The following is a 20,625-nucleotide window of genomic DNA, read 5'->3' as shown; positions in this document are numbered from 1 at the left end:
ACTTTTTATTTTTATCTTATTCTTAGAGTAAAATGATTGGTTCTTGTCAAGGTCATACTGGGACTATGTGCTTTTATATGTAAATACTTCTCGAAGGTTCTGGAAAGCTGACCATCATCCGGTAATTTGTTTTGCAATTCGAGTTACTGTAGAATCATTGTTTATAGAGATTTTTGTCAGTTGGGCTTCTAAACACTTGGATGTAAAGGTGTTTCATTTGTTGTGTCATTTTGGGAATTACATTTTAATGTTTATTCAAATTATTTGGATTGAAAAGGATTAATTCTTTTTCCTGGAAATATATGAGTGCTCATACAGAATTCTTGGACGAAGACATTTCATTAAATTTTATTGGGAAATTCAAACACCAGATTATTGTTTGTGAATAACATAGAACTGTAGACTTTACAACACCACAAAGGATTCAGTATACATCTTCGCCTTCCATTTTGGATTTTTCGTTGGGATTTGAACTTGAACTCATTAGAACATTTCATTATTAAGACTTCTGAAATTTAATTCATGGATTATTCTTGGATTATTTTTGGATTTGATTCTTAAAACCATAAGTTTCTTATTTCTTTCATTTTTATAGTACTTTTCTAGGGAAATAAATTATTTGTTAAATTTTTCCAAGCTTGTTGTTTTCACTCTGTTACTGTTTATTCAAGCCTAAACAAGTAACATAAGAACATATTCATACACTACCAAATGCACCCACACATATATTAGAGCCATGACTTTGTGCTGTTTCAAAGTGCATGTTAGCAATGAAACCATCACTCTTGCATCCCAGTAACAGTACATTATTGTAGATTCTTATTTAACAATGTCTACACTGGCAACCAATCATGTTTTCATGAACTGAATCAAGGCATTTAAAAGGAAGCAGCAACAACCAATCATGTTTTCATGAACTGAATCAAGGCATTAAAAAGGAAGCAGCAACAACCAATCATGTTTTCATGAACTGAATCAAGGCATTAAAAAGGAAGCAGCAACAACCAATCATGTTTTCATGAACTGAATCAAGGCATTTAAAAGGAAGCAGCAACAACCAATCATGTTTTCATGAACTGAATCAAGGCATTTAAAAGGAAGCAGCAACAACCAATCATGTTTTCATGAACTGAATCAAGGCATTAAAAAGGAAGCAGCAACAACCAATCATGTTTTCATGAACTGAATCAAGGCATTAAAAAGGAAGCAGCAACAACCAATCATGTTTTCATGAACTGAATCAAGGCATTTAAAAGGAAGCAGCAACAACCAATCATGTTTTCATGAACTGAATCAAGGCATTAAAAAGGAAGCAGCAACAACCAATCATGTTTTCATGAACTGAATCAAGGCATTAAAAAGGAAGCAGCAACAACCAATCATGTTTTCATGAACTGAATCAAGGCATTAAAAAGGAAGCAGCAACAACCAATCATGTTTTCATGAACTGAATCAAGGCATTTAAAAGGAAGCAGCAACAACCAATCATGTTTTCATGAACTGAATCAAGGCATTTAAAAGGAAGCAGCAACAACCAATCATGTTTTCATGAACTGAATCAAGGCATTAAAAAGGAAGCAGCAACAACCAATCATGTTTTCATGAACTGAATCAAGGCATTAAAAAGGAAGCAGCAACAACCAATCATGTTTTCATGAACTGAATCAAGGCATTTAAAAGGAAGCAGCAACAACCAATCATGTTTTTGTGAACTGTATCAAGGCATTAAAAAGGAAGCTGTGGCAACCAATCATATTTTTGTGAACTGAATCAAGGCATTAAAAAGTGAGCAGTGGCAACCAATCATGTTTTTGTGAACTGAATCACGGCATTAAAAAGGAAGCAGTGGCAAGCAATGTTTTGTGAACTGTATCAAGGCATTAAAAAGGAAGCATTGGCAACCAATCATGTTTTTATGAACTGAATCAAGGCATTAAAAGCAGGCCATGACAACCAGTCATATTTTTGTGAACTGAATCAAGGCATTAAAAAGTAAGCAGTGGCAACCAATCATGTTTTTGTGAACTGAATCAAGGCATTAAAAAGGAAGCAGTGGCAAGCAATGTTTTGTGAACTGTATCAAGGCATTAAAAAGGAAGCATTGGCAACCAATCATGTTTTTGTGAACTGAATCAAGGCATTAAAAGCAGGCCATGACAACCAGTCATATTTTTGTGAACTGAATCAAGGCATTAAAAAGTAAGCAGTGGCAACCAATCATGTTTTCGTGAACTGAGTCAAGGCATTAAAAAGGAAGCAGTGGCAAGCAATGTTTTTGTGAACTGTATCAAGGCATTAAAAAGGAAGCATTGGCAAACAATCATGTTTTTGTGAACTGAATCAAGGCATTAAAAAGCAGGCCATAACAACCAGTCATGTTTTTGTGAACTGAATCAAGGCATTAAAAAGGAAGCAGTGACAACCAAACATCTGATAATAAAATGTTTTTAAAAAATAATTTTTTTTTTGTAGCCCACCTGGCCATAAACACAATTCTGATCTGATTTTGGTCAAAGTTAACATGTGGCCTTATGTCCTAAAGGTCTTGCATGAATCCAATAAGGACTTGGACTGTTGCATATTATGATGTAATTTTGCATCTGATTGGCTAAGTTTGTGGCCACTATGGAGGTTCCATTTCAGATCTGATTTTGATCAAGTTTGTTTGTATTAGTGCTTTATGGCACAACAGCACATTAGTGGCTGCCTACTAAAGATACATATTTAAAAAAATGTAAAAGTGAATTGCACACAAACTTTTACCAGATAAACTGATCAAATTAAACGTAAATGTCACAACAAAATGTAAGATGTTAAAAATTTATAAACCCTGTAAAATGATATATAAAAACAAAGGATAAAGGTAATACATACAAAACCCTTTAAACATGATTAAAATTTGTTGTATAAACAGCCTTCCCTTAAAATGTCCTCATACATTTTCTCCAAGCAGTCAGTATGAAATTAATCATTTCTCATGGGCTGGAAATCAAGACACTTGACAAGTATGTGCTTCACTGTCAGTGGACACTGGCAGGTTATACACACTTGTTGTGGTTCACCCATCAGTAGGTATTCAAGTCAGGTATGTGTGTCCAATACACAATCAACACAATACTGCCTCACCTCTCTGATTTATTTTCATTCCATATACAGTGTGACCCCACTATAACATGGTAGTTGGGAGCCATAGAACCTCACCATGTTATAGACCAAACCGTGTTATAAGCAACCAGGTTAGTTTGCTGAAGAAAATTATGCATGTACCCAAACAAAATTGCGGGGAGGGGGTGTAGGTAATAAATGCGGGTGGTAAAATATGTGTTTCATCGGCACAGTTACCATCTTAAATCGCTGCATATTAAATAAGAAATACACCTGTAGTGAAAACAGAGAAGACATATATAATAGTTTACTTTATTTAGAAAACCATGAATAGTATCAACACCTTGTATTCACACACGAACCTCATCATATACATTGAATCCACAATACAAGTGATTCCATCGAAAATATGCACACACACAGCTGTAAAATATTAAATAATTTTATCACAGGTCATATTGGTCTGAATTCAGTGGAAAAATATATCACAATCATGTAACGAATGACGAAGCACATTTACTTTTCAGTACTTCCCAAGTCGGTAAAAGTTAGTTTGAGTTTTAAGCCACTTTTGGTAGCGTTCGTAAGCATAAGCTTTTTCCCTACAAAAAGAAAGTTTTCATGGCACAGTTAACGTGTTCCAGTCACATTGGAAAATGCAAAAATCCATCAGATTCCATCACTTTCATTTAAGTTTGGTACTGACTTCCTTTGATGAAAAGTTCTTTGTTTTTATTGAAAGATTGTAGTCGGCTTTCTTTGATGAAGGATGCATGCAATATTGAAGTCACCGCTAAAGGACAGCTTTGGAGAACCAAACAAATGCCCATTTCTTATTGCAGTGGCAACATCAAATAATTGTATTGCATGATTGAGACCGATTTTTTTTTCTTTCCATTTGCTGAGTACGTTTTCATAACAATTGGTGCTTCAAAGGTAATCTGTTTCCTTTGAAATTTCAGTAAACTATTTTATCTGGATACATTTTTAAAAAGGAATTCGCCTTCGTTTGGACTATTCTAGTCCATGCCTATTGAATAAACCAATAAGTAAGATGTAGTTTTTATTTATACATGTGTGGTAGCAGCGTGCTGCTGCCTTCCACGCATGCATCTGAAAATTAACAAAGGTCAACGGACGATAGAGACGCAGGTGTTCTGGTTTGATGACAGGGATTATTACAGAAAATGTGATTGTTCTGAAGGATTAAATTCAGAGTGAAAAGAAGAGGAATTTTACTTACCATCAACATACAAATGTCAGTCTTTGTAAATATATTAATTACTAGCGAGCTGCTGAAAATCCGATAAAAGATAGGTTACGAGATAATACCTTGTCAGGTTAGTCTCCGTTACCAGAAATGTCAACAACAAAAAAGTGGATATTTCACAAGATACAGTATTCATGGTAGATGTCATGATAAGCGGATTATAATATAACAATGCACTGTTTAGATGGTTTGTCAATATGAACAAAGAATTTGTTTATGTAAACAGTAGATATATTTCAGTGCATTTTATATCCAGTTTGCGGCTTCCTTTCATGGGGCCTCTGAATTTCTGCACTCCAAACCAATGGTTGTATATAAAAGTTCAAACAGAATAAACTTTTTATGCATTATTTTTTGTACTTTTAAGATGAAACTTTTAAGATGAAAAAATCCTTTTTTGTGTACGAGAAAAATACATAAAAAATTTCAGGAGCCACGCCACGATTGTCTTGTATTATTCATACGCGATCTCTTTCCCAAAATGATAATAAAGTTTTTACGTTTTTTTTTTCTAATTTTAAGAAAGAATTGTTTTGTGTACAAGAAAAATACATGTATGTGAAATTTTGGGAGCCACGTCACGACCGCGTTATATCCGAATTCGTGTTAAAATGGAGCACGCTATAGCGGGGTCACACTGTATTAGGCAACCAATCATACAAAATACTTTCCCAGATTCTACAAGAACATCATGTTCTGTAATATCAGGGACATTAATGGGTTGTTAGATTTAAGATTTTGCAAGGCTTTCAATGTCAAAAGAGAATCCAAAAAATCATGATTGTTTTTGGGTTAGAGTTTGTTCGAAGCTTTAAGTTTGGCTGTAAATTTTGCAGTAAAAATTTAGGCTATACATATATGGTAACAGGCTCAGGATGGAGCCAAGGGGTGTTGCAGTGGTAGCTCCAATTTTGTCTCCATCTGTTGAATCATATGTTTGCAAGGTTATTATAAAAGGCTCAGATTTCATTGAATTTACTCTAGAAAAGGACAGGACTTTTTAAAATTTGCCAAAAGTAAATATTATTTGGGGAGGTTTTCATAGCCATGGTGGTGATTTGGGAAGACAGAATTTTTTAATATTTTCAACATTGATTTTTGCTGTTTTTGAGTTGGGACAAATTAGTACGTCAAAGGGTAGAATGAAGTTTTGGTTTCTGAGCATACATGGTTTGGTATTTGGTGTAAACACTACATCATATGATGAGTTAGATCAATTAGAAGATAGTTTGGTGGCGTACTGAAGAGCCAGTTTTTATTCATCTCAGTTCATTGCCTCAGTATAGAGGCTTTCTATAAGGGATGTTCCTGATGCACTGAGACAGAATTGTTAGTCCCTAATTGTATATTGGATCAAGCATCTGCAGGTAAGATTTACAAACTGATCCCTGCACAATCAAGCCATGGCTAGACTATGGACATGAACAGTTGATTGGTGACATCTGGTGTCAATGAGTAGCAAATATGTACAATGCTTCTTTGGTATGAATTTAAAGTGCTTTTGCTATGGAGTGATCAGAATTCCACTCCTTCATCACAGTCATGCATTTATGGCAGGAAGGAAAAACAAAAATTCTGTACCGTATTTCATGTAATTTTTCGCACACAAAAAAATAATTAATTTCAGTGTACAAATAATTATATGTAAAATAAATAATTATCATTGGTTGGTACTGACCGTGTACGAAAAATAAAGGGATCATACCTGAACGGAACACAAGTTACTCAACAACCTAATGGTACAGACATACAAAGTAAACATATATTTTCTGTCTCATTCTGCTCTCAACTCAAGAATCTAATTACAATAAAAATAAAAAGTACTCATGACAAAAGATTTTTGTTGTTATTAGTGAACGAGAGAGAGAGGATTATGTTTCAGTGTGCAAGCTTGTCTGCATTTAGAGCATATGTAGCTGTTATGTTGTGTAATGTTGGCAAAATGATTAAGATGGTTTGAACATGTATTAGAAATGGGTATTATTTATTGGTAAATTGTACGCAACGATATGAGTCCACCTTGTCAAGAAATTAAGTGCAACTTGTATTTTTACATGAGTAAATGCATTCATTCTCTCTCTCATTCATTCTTATCTCTTTCTCTCAAAAAATGACACTTTTCATTAGTACTAATATTCTATAACATAACTCATAACAAAAATAACATCCACATTTAATTATTTAAACAATATTTGTCTCTCTCTGTGGGGGCTTATGGACTAGAATCTGAATGTAAAGACTAATTCCCAATTGATGCTAGGCTGATCCCAGCATTACAGTGCATACTGGGATGATCCCAGCTTAAGTAGAATTTGTGCTAGGCTGATTCCAGCTCAAGTAAAGTCTGTGCTAGGCTAATCCCAGCTCAAGTAAAATCTGTGCTAGGCTGATCCCAGCATTCAAGTGTATTTTGGGCTGATCCCAGCTTAAGTAAACTATGTGCTAGGCTGATTCCAGCATGCTAATGTATTATGGGCTGATTATCTAAAACTATGCTAGGCTGATCCCCGCATAGAGGGTATTCTGGGTTGATCCTAGATTCGTGGACTAGAGCTAGGCTGATCCCAGCATGTAGGAAATATTCTTCTTTCTTATTTTTATTTTCCTATTTAAAAATTGTAAATGAAATTTATTTAACAGGCATGACCTTTACTTTATTAATATAGCTTATGAGTGTCCAATTGGGGAAAAATACCAACTTGAATTTGATATTATTATATCAAATGAGAGCCCCCAAGAGGATACCAGTGTGGAATCTGAAATTCCATTTGGAAGGACTAGTGTCCAAAACACCTGATACTAAATGTATGTACACAACTGTTCCTGAGCTGAAAGAAGTCAGTTAGGGTGAACTCTGATGTAGCGCATATAACATGATGAAGACCATCTTCCTAAAGTCTGAATTAGATGGTCCTCCATGCCAACTGCAGCTGCAGTTGTGGCTGCTCCAATACAAAATGAATGACCAGAAAAGTTTTGCTCATCATAGCCCATGCGTGCCAGCAGGAGCTTCAAATACAAAAGAAAAAGTTCACTACTAAACAGAGGGCCTATGGAATCCACAAATAAAGGAGCATTTGCCCCATGACCTCCAACCAAAGCCCCTTGCCGCCACTGACTCAATCACCACTCCATACAGAACACGGGACACATACGCGAGTTCCGAAAGAAAGAAATCTTGACATCAGTATGAAATGGGTCCATTTTTGAAGATGGCAAGGTCAGTATAAATGTAGATTTGTCTGTTGAAAATGTCACATCCCGAATCCTCAGGTAGTTGCTTGAAGAAATGCTCTGCAGTGATCTAACTGTGAATTCACCACATTGCAAGAATCCAAAAAATGCCACCAGACACATGCACTGCAGCGACAAATCAACATCTGGTGAAAATACTTCCTTACTTAACAAAGCCGACAACTGTACCACCATCCTGTATGTAATAGGCCATCTGGGCTTACTGTTTGAAATGTTGTTTCTGACATTACATCATCTTACCACACCAGCAATTCCTCCCTTAATGGTCATTATCAGAGAAACCCCATTACAAAACCAGCAATATGTACCTAAAATAACTTGAGATCATCAAGTTGTGAATAAACTAAAATTTAATAAATTATCATTTATATCCAAGTCAAAACAGAACAAACACTTAAAAGATAGTATTTGTATGTATACAAATTGATTTAACAGAGTCCGTGACTTTCAAATTTACGATGGAAAATGACAAGGTTTTTGTATGCTTGTATGACTATAATGAAACAATGACTAGTTGATCAATGGTCTGTGGTGTTCACTTTAGCATGTACTGAGATGTAGTTTTTGTTGGATAAGAAAACATCAAAGGGCTTCCAAACTAGTTTTAAAATGTATGTGGTGTTTGTTATGGCGACGGACTTAATAAGGAGGACTAATTAATGATAATATTTAAAGGTATGTTCTGTGAAGTCCTTTGTCAATTTGTTAATAAACACCAGTAGATATTGTAATGACAATAAGAGGGCTTATGCACATGAGTGCCTGCAGGATATTTTGTGGGGGGAGGGGGTCAGGATTTTTTGCATTGGGGGGGTCAGTCAATCATGGCCAGGAGAGTTAGTATAGGTAAGCAGTCTGAAACTAAAGCTGATGTTTACTAAGCATTTTGAACTGGATCTAGTGACATATTTTCAGCTTCATTTGCATGATTAAACTTGTCAGAATATATATATATATATATATATATATATATATATATATATATATATATATATATATATATATATATATATATATATATTTGCAGTATGATTTCGGGAGTTCATGTGACCCCCTCCTTGACCTATTCTGCAGGCGCCCATGCTTATGCATCAGTCATTATTCATTGTATTTTCTCACCAACAATTAATAATTAGTTTTTGTAAAAACAAAATGGCAATACGGTATTTTCAATCTTTTTTGCAAATGTAAATCTTCTTAGTAGAAATTCTATATCCGATAATTGAATATTTTTTTTTGAAAATACAAAGTGACATGTACAAAAAATTATGACACATTTAAGTAATTATTATTTTGATAACTGGATTGTGTATGAAAAATTCAAGGGTACAAAAATACATGAAATACGGTAATAATACAACCTTATTTTGCTGTCACAAAATGATTTGTTGGAGGAAATTTCCATTTATTGCTGGTAACAGTAACAATATCAGTGCATCCTTTAGAATTAATGACCATGCATATGTGCAAAGTAATAGTAACTTTTGAATTGAATTGACCTGAATTCCTATCAATCCTAGTAAAATATGTAACAAAGAAATAATAGCCATGATGGTCTTATGGGGGAAATGAGTGAGAAAACAATCATTTGGCAAATGAGTGGTGAACATAAATTTTGTTTTTCATTAGATGCATTTTGATAAACATAATATCATACTAAGCATATTACTTACAAAAATTGAGGGACAATAAACCAGTGACATAACCATTTTTATAATGGTTTTTGTTGGTACTAGAGAGTGGTACCATAACACTGCATAATTGAATTTAATTGGCAATGCCTTTGAAACCACTTATCAGATTTCAGTAAAATCAGGGGAAGGACATTGTTTACTTTGTGTATTCATTTATGGTTTTTGTCAAATTCAGTTCATAATTAGGTAACTAAAATTTGCACATTTTTGACAATAGAAAAAGAATCCTCAGTACAAAAATTAGTGGACCAAAAAAATAATCTTTTTTTAAAAAATAATTCATACTGTATGGAAATTTTGAAGTTATGTATATTTACACACAATACAGTATTCAGTATATAGAACATCACGGTATTCCACATCATGTTCAAAAGCATATGTATTCAGATTCAGTATAGAACATCACGGTATTCCACATCATGTTCAAAAGCATATGTATTCAAATTCGATATAGAACATCACAGTATTCCACATCATGTTCAAAAGCATATGTATTCAGATTCAATATAGAACATCACAGTATTCCACATCATGTTCAAAAGCATACATATTCATACTCATACAGACTTTCAGGTTATCTTGATTGGAAATATGGTTTTACAAATAGTAAAATGTGTTTAATATTTGCATGTTTTTTCCACAAATATCCAAGATTAGCAATGGCAATATCCTTGTCTGTTATCAAATTTAAATATTATGCACACTGTCTGGAACATGTTATCAGCAAAGTGAAATCAGATGGTGTATGAACATGTACACAAGAATAGTCTGAATTTTAATCTGTCAGGAACATATCATTCAGCTGTTTGAAATTTATAATGGTAAGCAGAACATACTTTATTTTCAGAAATCCTCGACAGATAAATTGCCAGCCAGTCTTTTGGCCCAGGCTGCTGCATGTGTGGCCTTGACCCAGATGATGCCTGTACTTATAACCCTAGACATTGACCATGTCTTCAAGGTCATCACCATGTTAACCAGCAGGTTACCTGGGCAACCAAACACTGAGGTGTCCCCAGTGCTCTATTTTTATAATGGATTGGGATTAGGAATGTTTCTTGCTAGGCTGTTTGAAGAAAGGTTCTCTGATGTGGGAGCTAGAAAGGTATGGCGTTACATAAGTGTTTTGTCTGTTTCATTTTTATTTAGAAAATGTCTACTTGATAATCTAATACAATTTTTTGTTAATATTGTTCACTTCATCGGCTGTCTTCTTTTATCCAACATTTTCATTGACCTGCAGGATTTTGAAAGTAGAATTGCATACTCTTGCATGTTGTTAAAGGTTACTACTAGAGGACATAATGGCTGAGGTTGGCATGTCAGACTTGCAACTGAAAATGTGCAGGTTCAGATTTAGTCAGATCAGCCTGATTTGTCTACTGTGATATGTTGTTAGGCAAGGCATTTACTTTGATTGCCTCCACACTAAATAACCTACTTGTGTTGCTGTGCCATTTGACTACTATACAGCTTAATTGATCTTGCAACTTCAATTTTACTTTGTTTTCCTTGAAGGTGTAAACTTGTTTTTGCATTATTTATGTAATTTATTTTAGTCAGTGCTTACATTGGGGCTGATTCATTTTTGTATCACTTCAAGTTTTTTCCCTAGATCCAGGTTTAGCTTTCCATTGCATAGCAATAAAATCTGAAATAGTCTTAGTGACCCCAGTCTAGTATTTTAAAAAATATACTTTGGGCAAATTAAATGAGGTTAATATCAAGCTCATTGTTATAAGCACGTACTGGCAATGTTATAAAAACTGTTTTCATCACATGAATATATATACCAGAAGAGTTAGCTCCCATTGCCTATATCAGCAACTCTCTACTCAAGAGGCTCATTCTCTCTCCCAGTATGGCCATGCCAGCATCAAACTTGTAGAAGATGTGTCGTTGATACAAATTTAAACCACATATTTAATATCAGTAATATATAAACTGTTACTATTGCATAGCTGGCTCTCTTCAGAATGGAAAATACCCCATCCAATGCACACATTAAGAACGTTCTGAGGACTACTACACTGGAAGCAGAGACTCTCTTTGGAAGGCTTATTCCCTGTGTGGTTTTTCAGGATTTGAGAGATCAGCAATACCAGTCCTTTGCATCAACTATTGGCCCATCAAAACCAACCACCAAAGTTCTTAAAAGCCACTCAACCCAGTCAAAGTAACAACCCCAGTTTGGAGCTTTGCCTCAGCAGTGAGACCCTAAAAGGGGTAACTGCAAAGGCTCATGGAGGAAGTTTGCAGGCCTTTCTCTCTTTCCAAAGAACAAGGATGGATTGTCCTAGAGAATTGCTCTCCTGCAGATTGGTTCTCTTCCATGATTTCCATAGGTGTCAGCTAAACCTCTTTTCAAAAGCTTGGTCCAGCATAACAGTAAATGACTGGGTCCTTTCTGGCATTGAAGCTGGATACCAGCATTAGTTTTGGAATCGTCCTTCACTAGCAAGTTCTCCCATGTTCTTCCACCTGTTAATCTGGTGCAATTAAAGGATTCACATGCCATTCTCAGACCAATGTTAAATGACCAATCTCTGGCCTTCTACACCTTGGTTTTCCTATGTACCAAAGTTTCATTGAATCAGTGACTATTTTCCCCTAAATAGGTTTTGGCAAGAGGAACTTTTCAGGATGGAGACCATAGTCTTTGTTAAGAATGCCAGAGATCTAGCAACTGGGCAGTCTCATTTGATCTTCTGTATGTATACTATAAAATCCCTATCTGTCCTCCTCTCAGGAAGTACCTCAAGTTTGGAAGGAGGTCTTCCAATTTTGTGCTCTGCTTTTTTGGCCTTGCCTTTGCACCCAGAGTGTTTACCATGGTCATGGAAGTAGTTGCATCCCACTGGAGATCACTGGGTATCCCAGTACCCCTATACTTTGATAAATAGTTGATCTGTAATGGCCAGCTATAGCCTCTCAGACTAGATCTGTCTCACTGTTGGCCCATTGTGGTCATGCTGGGCCTTCTGCTAAACCTAAAGAAGTCAGAACTTACTCCATCTAAAGATTTCATCTGTGTTGGGATGAATTTCCTCACAAACAGAGGATTAGTCCATGGGATAGAGCAGACAAGATCTTGTCCCTATTGGAGTTGCTGAGAGTTAAGACCACATTGTCAGCTCATCTTTTTCTTTCTCTGATGGGGACCTTTAACTCTGCAGTGGACCTGGTTCATCTTGGAAGACGCACTTGTGTCTTGTCCAGTTTTTCCATCTGGCAAACTGGAAACTTCACAGAGACCCCATGAATACTCAGATTTCTCTTGGTCTGGATCATCTGATGGTGGACATCATCTGGTTTACTGGACAGATCAGGACCAGTTTCTGGCCAGAGTCCTCAAGCCGAAAGGAATGATTCTTAAGGGTTTGTAGTCCCAGCAAGACTCTGTCGTCCATATCAACAATCTGAAAATGAAGGCATAGTTCTTAGCCCTTTAAGGGTGCATCAACAAATTAAGAAGTTGCATATGATGGTCTTCTCTGAATAAACACTGGTAGTGTACATAAGGAGAAAAGGAGGCATTCATGCAACTTCTTTCTGCATGGCAGTTTGGAACCTTCTTCACTGGTCAGCCTCAGAAGGGATTACCCTCTGAATTGGCCACATTCTTGGCCAGAAGAATATCTTGATGGTAAGTCTGTCAAGGTTTGTTGTTGTAGGGTTTAATGCCATTTTTCAGCACCAGATAGGCTATACATGGCAGCCACTATGAATGGTGGAGGAAGAACCCGGGAAAACCCCAGAAAGAACCACCAACCCATGAGAAGCTACTGGCAAGCTTTCTCACATATGCACATTGGCTGAAACCCAAGACTCGAACCCACACAGACAGAGGTGAGATGGCAATGATCTATAACGGTGAGACCACTAGTCCACTCGGGGCCCCAGTCTGTCACGGGAACGATAGTTCTTGTTGAACATTCTCTACGCTAGTCTACAGCAGATCTCTATTCTGACATTGGGGGACCCCACTGGTGGACTTGATTGTGACAATGCTAAACAACAAGCTCCCCTTGTATGTGTCCATATTCCCCAACCAGAGGGCATGGGCAGAAGAATAGCTTTCTGGCCCCGATTTCCCCTTGAATCACTTTAGATTTTCCTAAGAACAGAAAATGTCCTCTCTGTGTCAGCATTTGTGGCAGTGACAGGACAATTATATAGAAGAATCACTGCTCCTATGTAACGGTGTCTGTGTATACCTGATTATGTTGTTTCTTCCCCCATATACAATGTGACCCTGCTATAACACGGTAGTTGGGATCCATAGAACCCAACCGCATTATAGACCAAACATTGTTATAAGCAACCAGGTCAGTTAGCTGAAGAAAATTATGCATGTACCCAAAAAAATTGCAGGGAGGGGGTGTAGGTAATTAATGCGGGCAGTAAAATATGTGCTTCATCGTCACAGTTACCATCTTAAATCGATGCATATTAAATGAGAAATACACCTGTAGTGAAAACAGAATTGTTATTGTATGGTTTAACACCATTTTTCAGCACACAATAAGCTATGCATGGCGGCCAGTATTAATGGTGGAGGAAGAACCCGGGAAAACCCCAGGAAGAACCACCGGAAAACAAAGAAGACATATATAAAAGTTTACTTTTATTTAGAGAACCATAAATTGGTACATATACGTGAATACTGTTTATATATACATGTCTAATGTATAGCATGAATAGTATCAACACCATGTACTCATCCACGAATCTCATCATATACATTGATTCCACAATACAAGTGATTCCATCGAAAATATGCACACACACAGTTTTAAAATATTCAGTAATTTTGTCACAGGTCATATTGGTCTGAATTCAGTGGAAAAATATAGCACAATCACGTAACAAATGACAAAGCACATTTACTTTTCATTATGTCCCAAGTCGGTAAAAGTTAGTTTGCATTTTAAGCTGCCGTTGGTAGTGTTCGTAAGCATAAACATTTTCCCTACAAAAAGAAAACTTTCACGACACAGTTAACGTGGTCCAGTCACATTGGAAAATGCAAAAATCCATCAGATATCCAATCATTGTTGAGCTTGATGTAATATTTCTTAGCTGGTCGCGTCTTAGCATTGGGAGATAGCTGATGTTTTAGCATTTTGACATGAATCAAAAATGTAAAAGCAGCCCTTAAATATTCACCTGAAATCATCATTATTAAGACAGTAACAATTAAACAAGAAAAAGAAGAAAAAAAATACTCAAGTGTTTCTGTCAAGATCATTTTTATTTGGTCTCTCTGTTTTATCTTCCTTCCACCATGGTTTGGCCAAGTTTTAATCAAAGACTCAAAAGTCATAATGGATTAGCTTTGATCCATTTATCACCCACCGTATTTTGTACATAAAAAATAGCAGATATAGAAATATGACTTTTATGTGCCAAATCTGCTTTTGTGCAAAATAAGGAAAGTTTGTATTTAGCCAGCATGAAAATAAAGAGAGAAAAAGGTACAAAAGTAAAGCAAAAGCAGCCTGCCATATTTAGCTCTTGATTAAATAGAAGGGTGGTGTGCAAAACAGTTTACAACAGCACATGTGTAGGGTGTCTTTGTCTTGGCATAAACAGAATCATTGCTGAGCGTGGTTGGGAAAATGGATTTGAAATAGATCTGTGAGGAAGAGAGTGGCTGAATAAAAAGAATCAACTTCAGCCAAATTAAATTGCTTGTCGATTTTACAAATTACTTATTACTAATGTCATAACAATACAATAGATGAAGGAGCATGTTTCATGCCTTATTCATAGAGCAAGGCTGTACAGGGTTCAGAAAATTATGAGTTGGTTTCTCTCCTTTGCCAGCCTGTCTTTTTTAACAACAAAAAAGAAAAACTTCATCCTTTTCTCCACTCCCAATTGAGATTCCCAGTCTCAGTTGTATCTGTGCTTGAGATAATATAGACCTTTATGTCCAGTTATGGTTTTATATTTTTGTTTGGCTGCTTCTTAAGGGAGAAGAAAGGGTAGGAAGCATCATTTTCTTCCCTTTAGGTGTTCAGATGATATTTCAGCTTGCACCATTTCAAGATGGATTGCATTAACTATCAAGACAGCTTATCAGTCCCTTACCAAGAAGAACCTTGTAACCATTTGTGAAAATTAAGGCTACTGAGGTTCAAAGCATAGATACTTCATGGACCTATCTAACTCATTCATCCCTGGAGGATTTGACAAAAGCAACATTTTGACAATTTCATACCACCTTCTCTTTTAACATTCGCTCATTGGTTTACCAGAGCTGAGGCTTGATTTCTTTGGTTCTGATCATGGTAACTCAAAAGTGTCCCATGTGGATACCATACAGCAGTCATCTCTTCTACACTGAGGGTGAGTATTTCCTTGTGTTTGGTTTCCTTTTATGAGTCATGGGATTATCAGTATCCCACAAAACTGGCAAATTCAGCTATGCAGTAGCAATATGTTATATATTGCTGATATTCTAATGTAGTTGCAGTGGTGGGAAATGATTTAATACCTATCTGTTGCTATTACTGGATTCCGTCCTCCTGCCCCACACTGATATCTCACTAGTTCAGGTTACATCCTGAGAGTGAATGAAGGACAGTGCATATGGGCAAGGTGTCTGTAGATTGCAAGATGCATTCTGTAATTTCTTAGCTTTCCAGTCACCCAAGGGGTGGATGAATTCTCATTGTATGGTTGAGGTATTTTTCCATCCAGAAAAGTATGAGTTATGCAATAGCAACAGGTAAGTTAAGTATTACATCATTAAATTTAGTTTTACCCACACACACAAATATTGTGTATAATAAGTGGTAGTGATACAAAATAAAAAAGGCATGCAAGGTGCTGTGCTCCAAGAAAATCATAATGTTTATGATGTATTTAGTATCCACCCCCACCCCCTACAAGAGTTTCTTGGATCAAGATATTTGCACTTAAAAAAGGACTGTTTAATGCGATTTATTTACCAAAAAGAAAAAAGGGTGTGGCCTTTCTAAGGCACTTGGGATTATTATGTCACAAAAAGTTTATCAGACATGTCTGAAGATGTCATAATGTACAAAAACAATGTTGATGACATTATTATGTAATAACACATCTTATTGAAGACTTACAGCTAGACATTGATGTATATAGGAAAATATTGTTTAGTTGGCTTTTAAGTTAAGTTTACAGTACGAAGTTGAGTATTTTTTTCTTAATGCCCCATTAACCCATTTGGCAGATCTGGGTTTGTACAATTTGCAGTTGGATTTGTCTTATAACTGAGTATAGACAATATATTTAGGGTTTTCATTATTGTTCAGGCCAACTATTTTTCTTTTTGAAGGGAATGCTGGAGGTAATGAAAGCACTAGATGGCTTGGAAGAATGCTGCATGTCATCAGAAAGCAATAGGTACTTGGCCGTTGACATTACACCACTGTATCACTTCTGCACCCACTGCGGTTGGTGCTGGGGAATCTTTATCTTCTCATGTCTGTTCATCCATCAGTTTATTCATGGTTAACTGGTTAACCCAGTAATGCAAACGAAAACAGAAAATACAATTTGTAGGATGTGCCTATTAATATGGAAAGGATCTAATTAATTTTCATTCCATTTGAAGCAAATTATATATTTTTGTGTGAACTTTTTTTGGGATTTGTGGTTTTTTTTAAAAAACATATTATAACAATTGCTTATAGTATTCACACACCCTCCCATTTGTGTGTACCCTGCTACTAATTTTAAAAATGAAAAGTGTCAAGAATATAAAAAAAGCACAAAGCTTAGTCATTTCAGTCATCAGTTTATAATTTCTTACCTGATTGTTTCCAGGGGGTCCCTAACACAGCCAACTTATTAGTCCCTAACATGGTCAACCTATTTGTCCCTAACACAGTCAACCTATTAGTCTTTAACATGGTTAACCTATTAGTCCCTAACACGGTCAACCTATTAGTCTTTAACATGGTTAACCTATTAGTCCCTAACATGGTCAACCTATTAGTCTTTAACATGGTCAACCTATTAGTCCCTAACATGGTCAACCTATTTGTCTCTAACATGGTCAGCCTATTAGTCCCTGTGCGGTTTGGTAGGGTTGGGGAGGGGTCACTCCCAATATATTTTTTAAATTACCTTAGAAGTCCCACCCCGGGCTCAATTTTGTAGGGAGTCAAATTAGTGATAGAGAGAGGTAAGGCTTCGAGCCCCCAGTCAACAATGCTGACAGTTAAATTATTGAGAACACAAAAGGTGAAATTCAAAAGAATAACAATTTAATACAGTTCAATATTCAGACGATAATAATTTCCCAATCACTCTTCTTCCTCTCGACCAAGTGATAGCCTATTGCATCCTGTGATTTATAGTGTGAGATCGCTTTTCCACTTGTCCTTGTTTTCTACTCATCTGTATCTCTCCTATCCTGCCAATTTCTTCTACCCTACCGACTTCCCTCCTAACTCCTTCTTCTAGACTGCTCCTTCTCCAATTCCTCCTCGACTCCGTTTCCTCCTCTTCCTTGACTCTGCTCTCTGACTAGCCTTCGAATCACAATCGACTTCTCCACTAGTCTCTATTCCATCTCTCTCCTAGAGACTTGGGACTAAACCACACCAGAAGTCTGTCCCCTAAAAGCTTCTTGTGAAAACACAAGGACGTTAGTATATTCCTAAGCCATCTCGTCTCACACTAAACCAACAATCAATCATCAGATAAAGGCTATTACATTTTTCAGTCATGCATTCGTGCACATCGAAATACCGATACGCTCTTGTATGGTAATAAAAGCACGGTATCAACTACTTATCATACAGACATCAATAAATTGTGTCACATCAGTATATATATTTTTAATCTCATTATACTGAACAATAGCACAACAATCAGACGCATTCCTGTACATTACACTTGCACAAGTGTACACAAATATTCAAATATCTATATTGACTAATTTACACACTGCAACCATTTTCCAAAGTTACAATTCAGTTCAACAGTTGCAAAATCTAGAATATCACATGAATAAATGCACTAGTTTACTATGAAGTAACCAAATAGTGAATTACAATATTAATTCTAACCACGAGCTAGCAATCTACATAATTCTTTACATAATCATAGCTCATTTCTCAAATACACATATAAATTAAACACTACAAAATTAATTATATGTACTAACGATTCTAGTAATGAAGTATACATACTGCACATAATTATATTACAATGCCGTAATATTCTGCAACAATCGAGCCAATAATTCACTGACCTTTATGAAGCTTTATCTTTCCTTAGAAGTTTTCCTGCCAATTTATGAGTGGCTTTCCCGGAGTTATTGCTTTAACTTTCCAGCATGATGCTTCGCAGTTACTGAAGTTTCTAGTCTAAATTACTCAGTTAAATTTGGATTGAAATGGTGACCACACCCTCTCTCAGTTCCAAGTGGATATCGATTCTCCCCTGTTCTATTCAGCTATGTAGACAATGCTCCGGCCATCTGTCAGCGTGATGAGATTTATGATGCCATTAAGGGTCCTTTGTTCTTGAACAAAGCTTTCAATGTCCACATGTGATTTTTGACGCCCAACAAAGCTGGCTCTCGTAACAATTACAAACAGGACCACTGTAGCCGTGGGGTCTAACATATATACATGGCTTCTAACCAGTTCCTTTGTTCTTGACTTACGTAATCGTGGCCAAGCATAGTGACAGCTTTACAAAAGATGACATGTCCCTCCAGTACTTGTTTTCTCTTTCGTCCATTCCTTGTCAGTGTTTTCTCACTTTTTCAGGACAAATACCATTTTACCACCATATATTCAATGCTATGATGTAATCCCAATTTCTTTGCAATGGTAGTATACTTTGTCCCACATAGATAATTTTTCACAGTGATTTCTTTCCATTGTTTTGTTAGAACTTTGAAATACCATTATCTGTTTCAAATCACATGAGTTTGCAGATGACAATTTGGCATAGTTTGCACACCACTCTAATGGTGGCTGTTGTTATACTAAATATTGTTTCTAATAGATTAGTTTTCTTTAATTTGTAGCACATGATAGTTAATATATGCACTGGTATTTATAATGGAGGCAATAGATTTTGCTAGTGATTTGAAATAAGAGTTTTTAGATCTTCAAATCATGAAATTTGTGAAATTGAATTAGAAGAATGATGGTAGTTATACTGAACTATTGTCTTTGTCAAGTCTGTCAGAAATTCAGACAGAATATGGACAATGAAGACAGTACAGTGTAGAGAATGCAACCACCACATGCCTTGTATTTTACCAAGCATGTCACTGAGTTCACCAAAGGCATCTGTCCTATTTTTATTTTTGAGAAGGAGAAAGAGATGTATATTTCTTCTTGAAATATTATCCATACAGGTATTAATTGAAGGAATTGTGACTCAGAATAGCAAGCATGCAGCAAAATATATTGAAGTCCAATTCTGTCAACCCACAAAACTTGAATAAATGCAGGCCATACAGCAGTTAATGAAAATCTTGGCTTTTTACATTTCCCTTAGCTTGGCATTATACATGGCCTTTTTAGATCCCAAGTACTTCACAAATTAAGACTCCTTTAAATTTTGAAAAGCTGTCCAGTTATTTATGTGTGCTGATTTGACCTATAACTTTGTATACAAGAATGACAGCCAATATTTGTGTCACAGACAGTGTGTGCATGTTCCATTTAGATGTACATGAAATGGAAATTCTTACAAACTATGTAAAAGTCATAGGGATGTAAAAAATCATGCAGACAAATGCTAGTTACAGCATGCGTATATGCATTGTTTTAGTTTATACAATCGATCATTTATAAGGAAAATAGCTAAAAACAATATATCCCCAGATCATCAGCTAAAAGTTATTATTAAGCTCCAGCAGCATCAGAATCTGGTAGTAAGCTTCCAAACCAGTAATGACCTGATTGACTGGACAGAGCAGCAAGTCACACTCATCGGCTGGACAGAGCGGCGAGTTGCACTATAGCAGCAGTGGTAATTAATGAGTTAAAGCCCCCAAAAAGAAATTTGTTTCAGGTTAGAAATTTTGTGTGAAACAAACACAATCTCTTGTATGCCTATATTACCTGGATTTGTCCAGTGCAGAGTTCATTTTATCCATTATCACCTGTTTAAATGTTTACACTAAATATTCGCTTTGTTATTTTTTCAATCATATTTAAATTCATAGTATATGAAGGTGTTTCTGATCATCAACACCAGTTTTTGCCTTCCACATTTTTGTGTTTGGTTTTTTGATAATTTTCCTCTTTTTTGTGGCTGTAGAGTTTTAATAATAATTATTTA

The 20,625-nt window shown here is 35.9% G+C and overlaps 1 protein-coding gene across 9 annotated transcripts in view; it reads left to right on the top strand.

Moving 5' to 3' along the window:
• Nucleotides 1-20,625, top strand: part of LOC149801763 (focadhesin-like) — a 596,289-nt gene that overhangs the window by 487,175 nt on the left and 88,489 nt on the right. For all 9 annotated transcript variants that reach the window (XM_089956096.1, XM_089956095.1, XM_089956091.1 and 6 more), the window contains 2 exons: nt 10,172-10,429; nt 16,646-16,713. In XM_089956096.1, the coding sequence (XP_089812222.1) occupies nt 10,172-10,429; nt 16,646-16,713 (326 nt within the window). The remainder of the gene's footprint in view (nt 1-10,171; nt 10,430-16,645; nt 16,714-20,625) is intronic.

The sequence above is a fragment of the Sinohyriopsis cumingii genome, chromosome 4, assembly GCF_028554795.1.
Source record: "Sinohyriopsis cumingii isolate HCF-2022 chromosome 4, ASM2855479v2, whole genome shotgun sequence".
Lineage (NCBI taxonomy): Eukaryota > Metazoa > Mollusca > Bivalvia > Unionida > Unionidae > Sinohyriopsis > Sinohyriopsis cumingii.
Note: the sequence above shows the minus strand (reverse complement) of the source record. Positions and strands in the feature narration are given on the sequence as shown.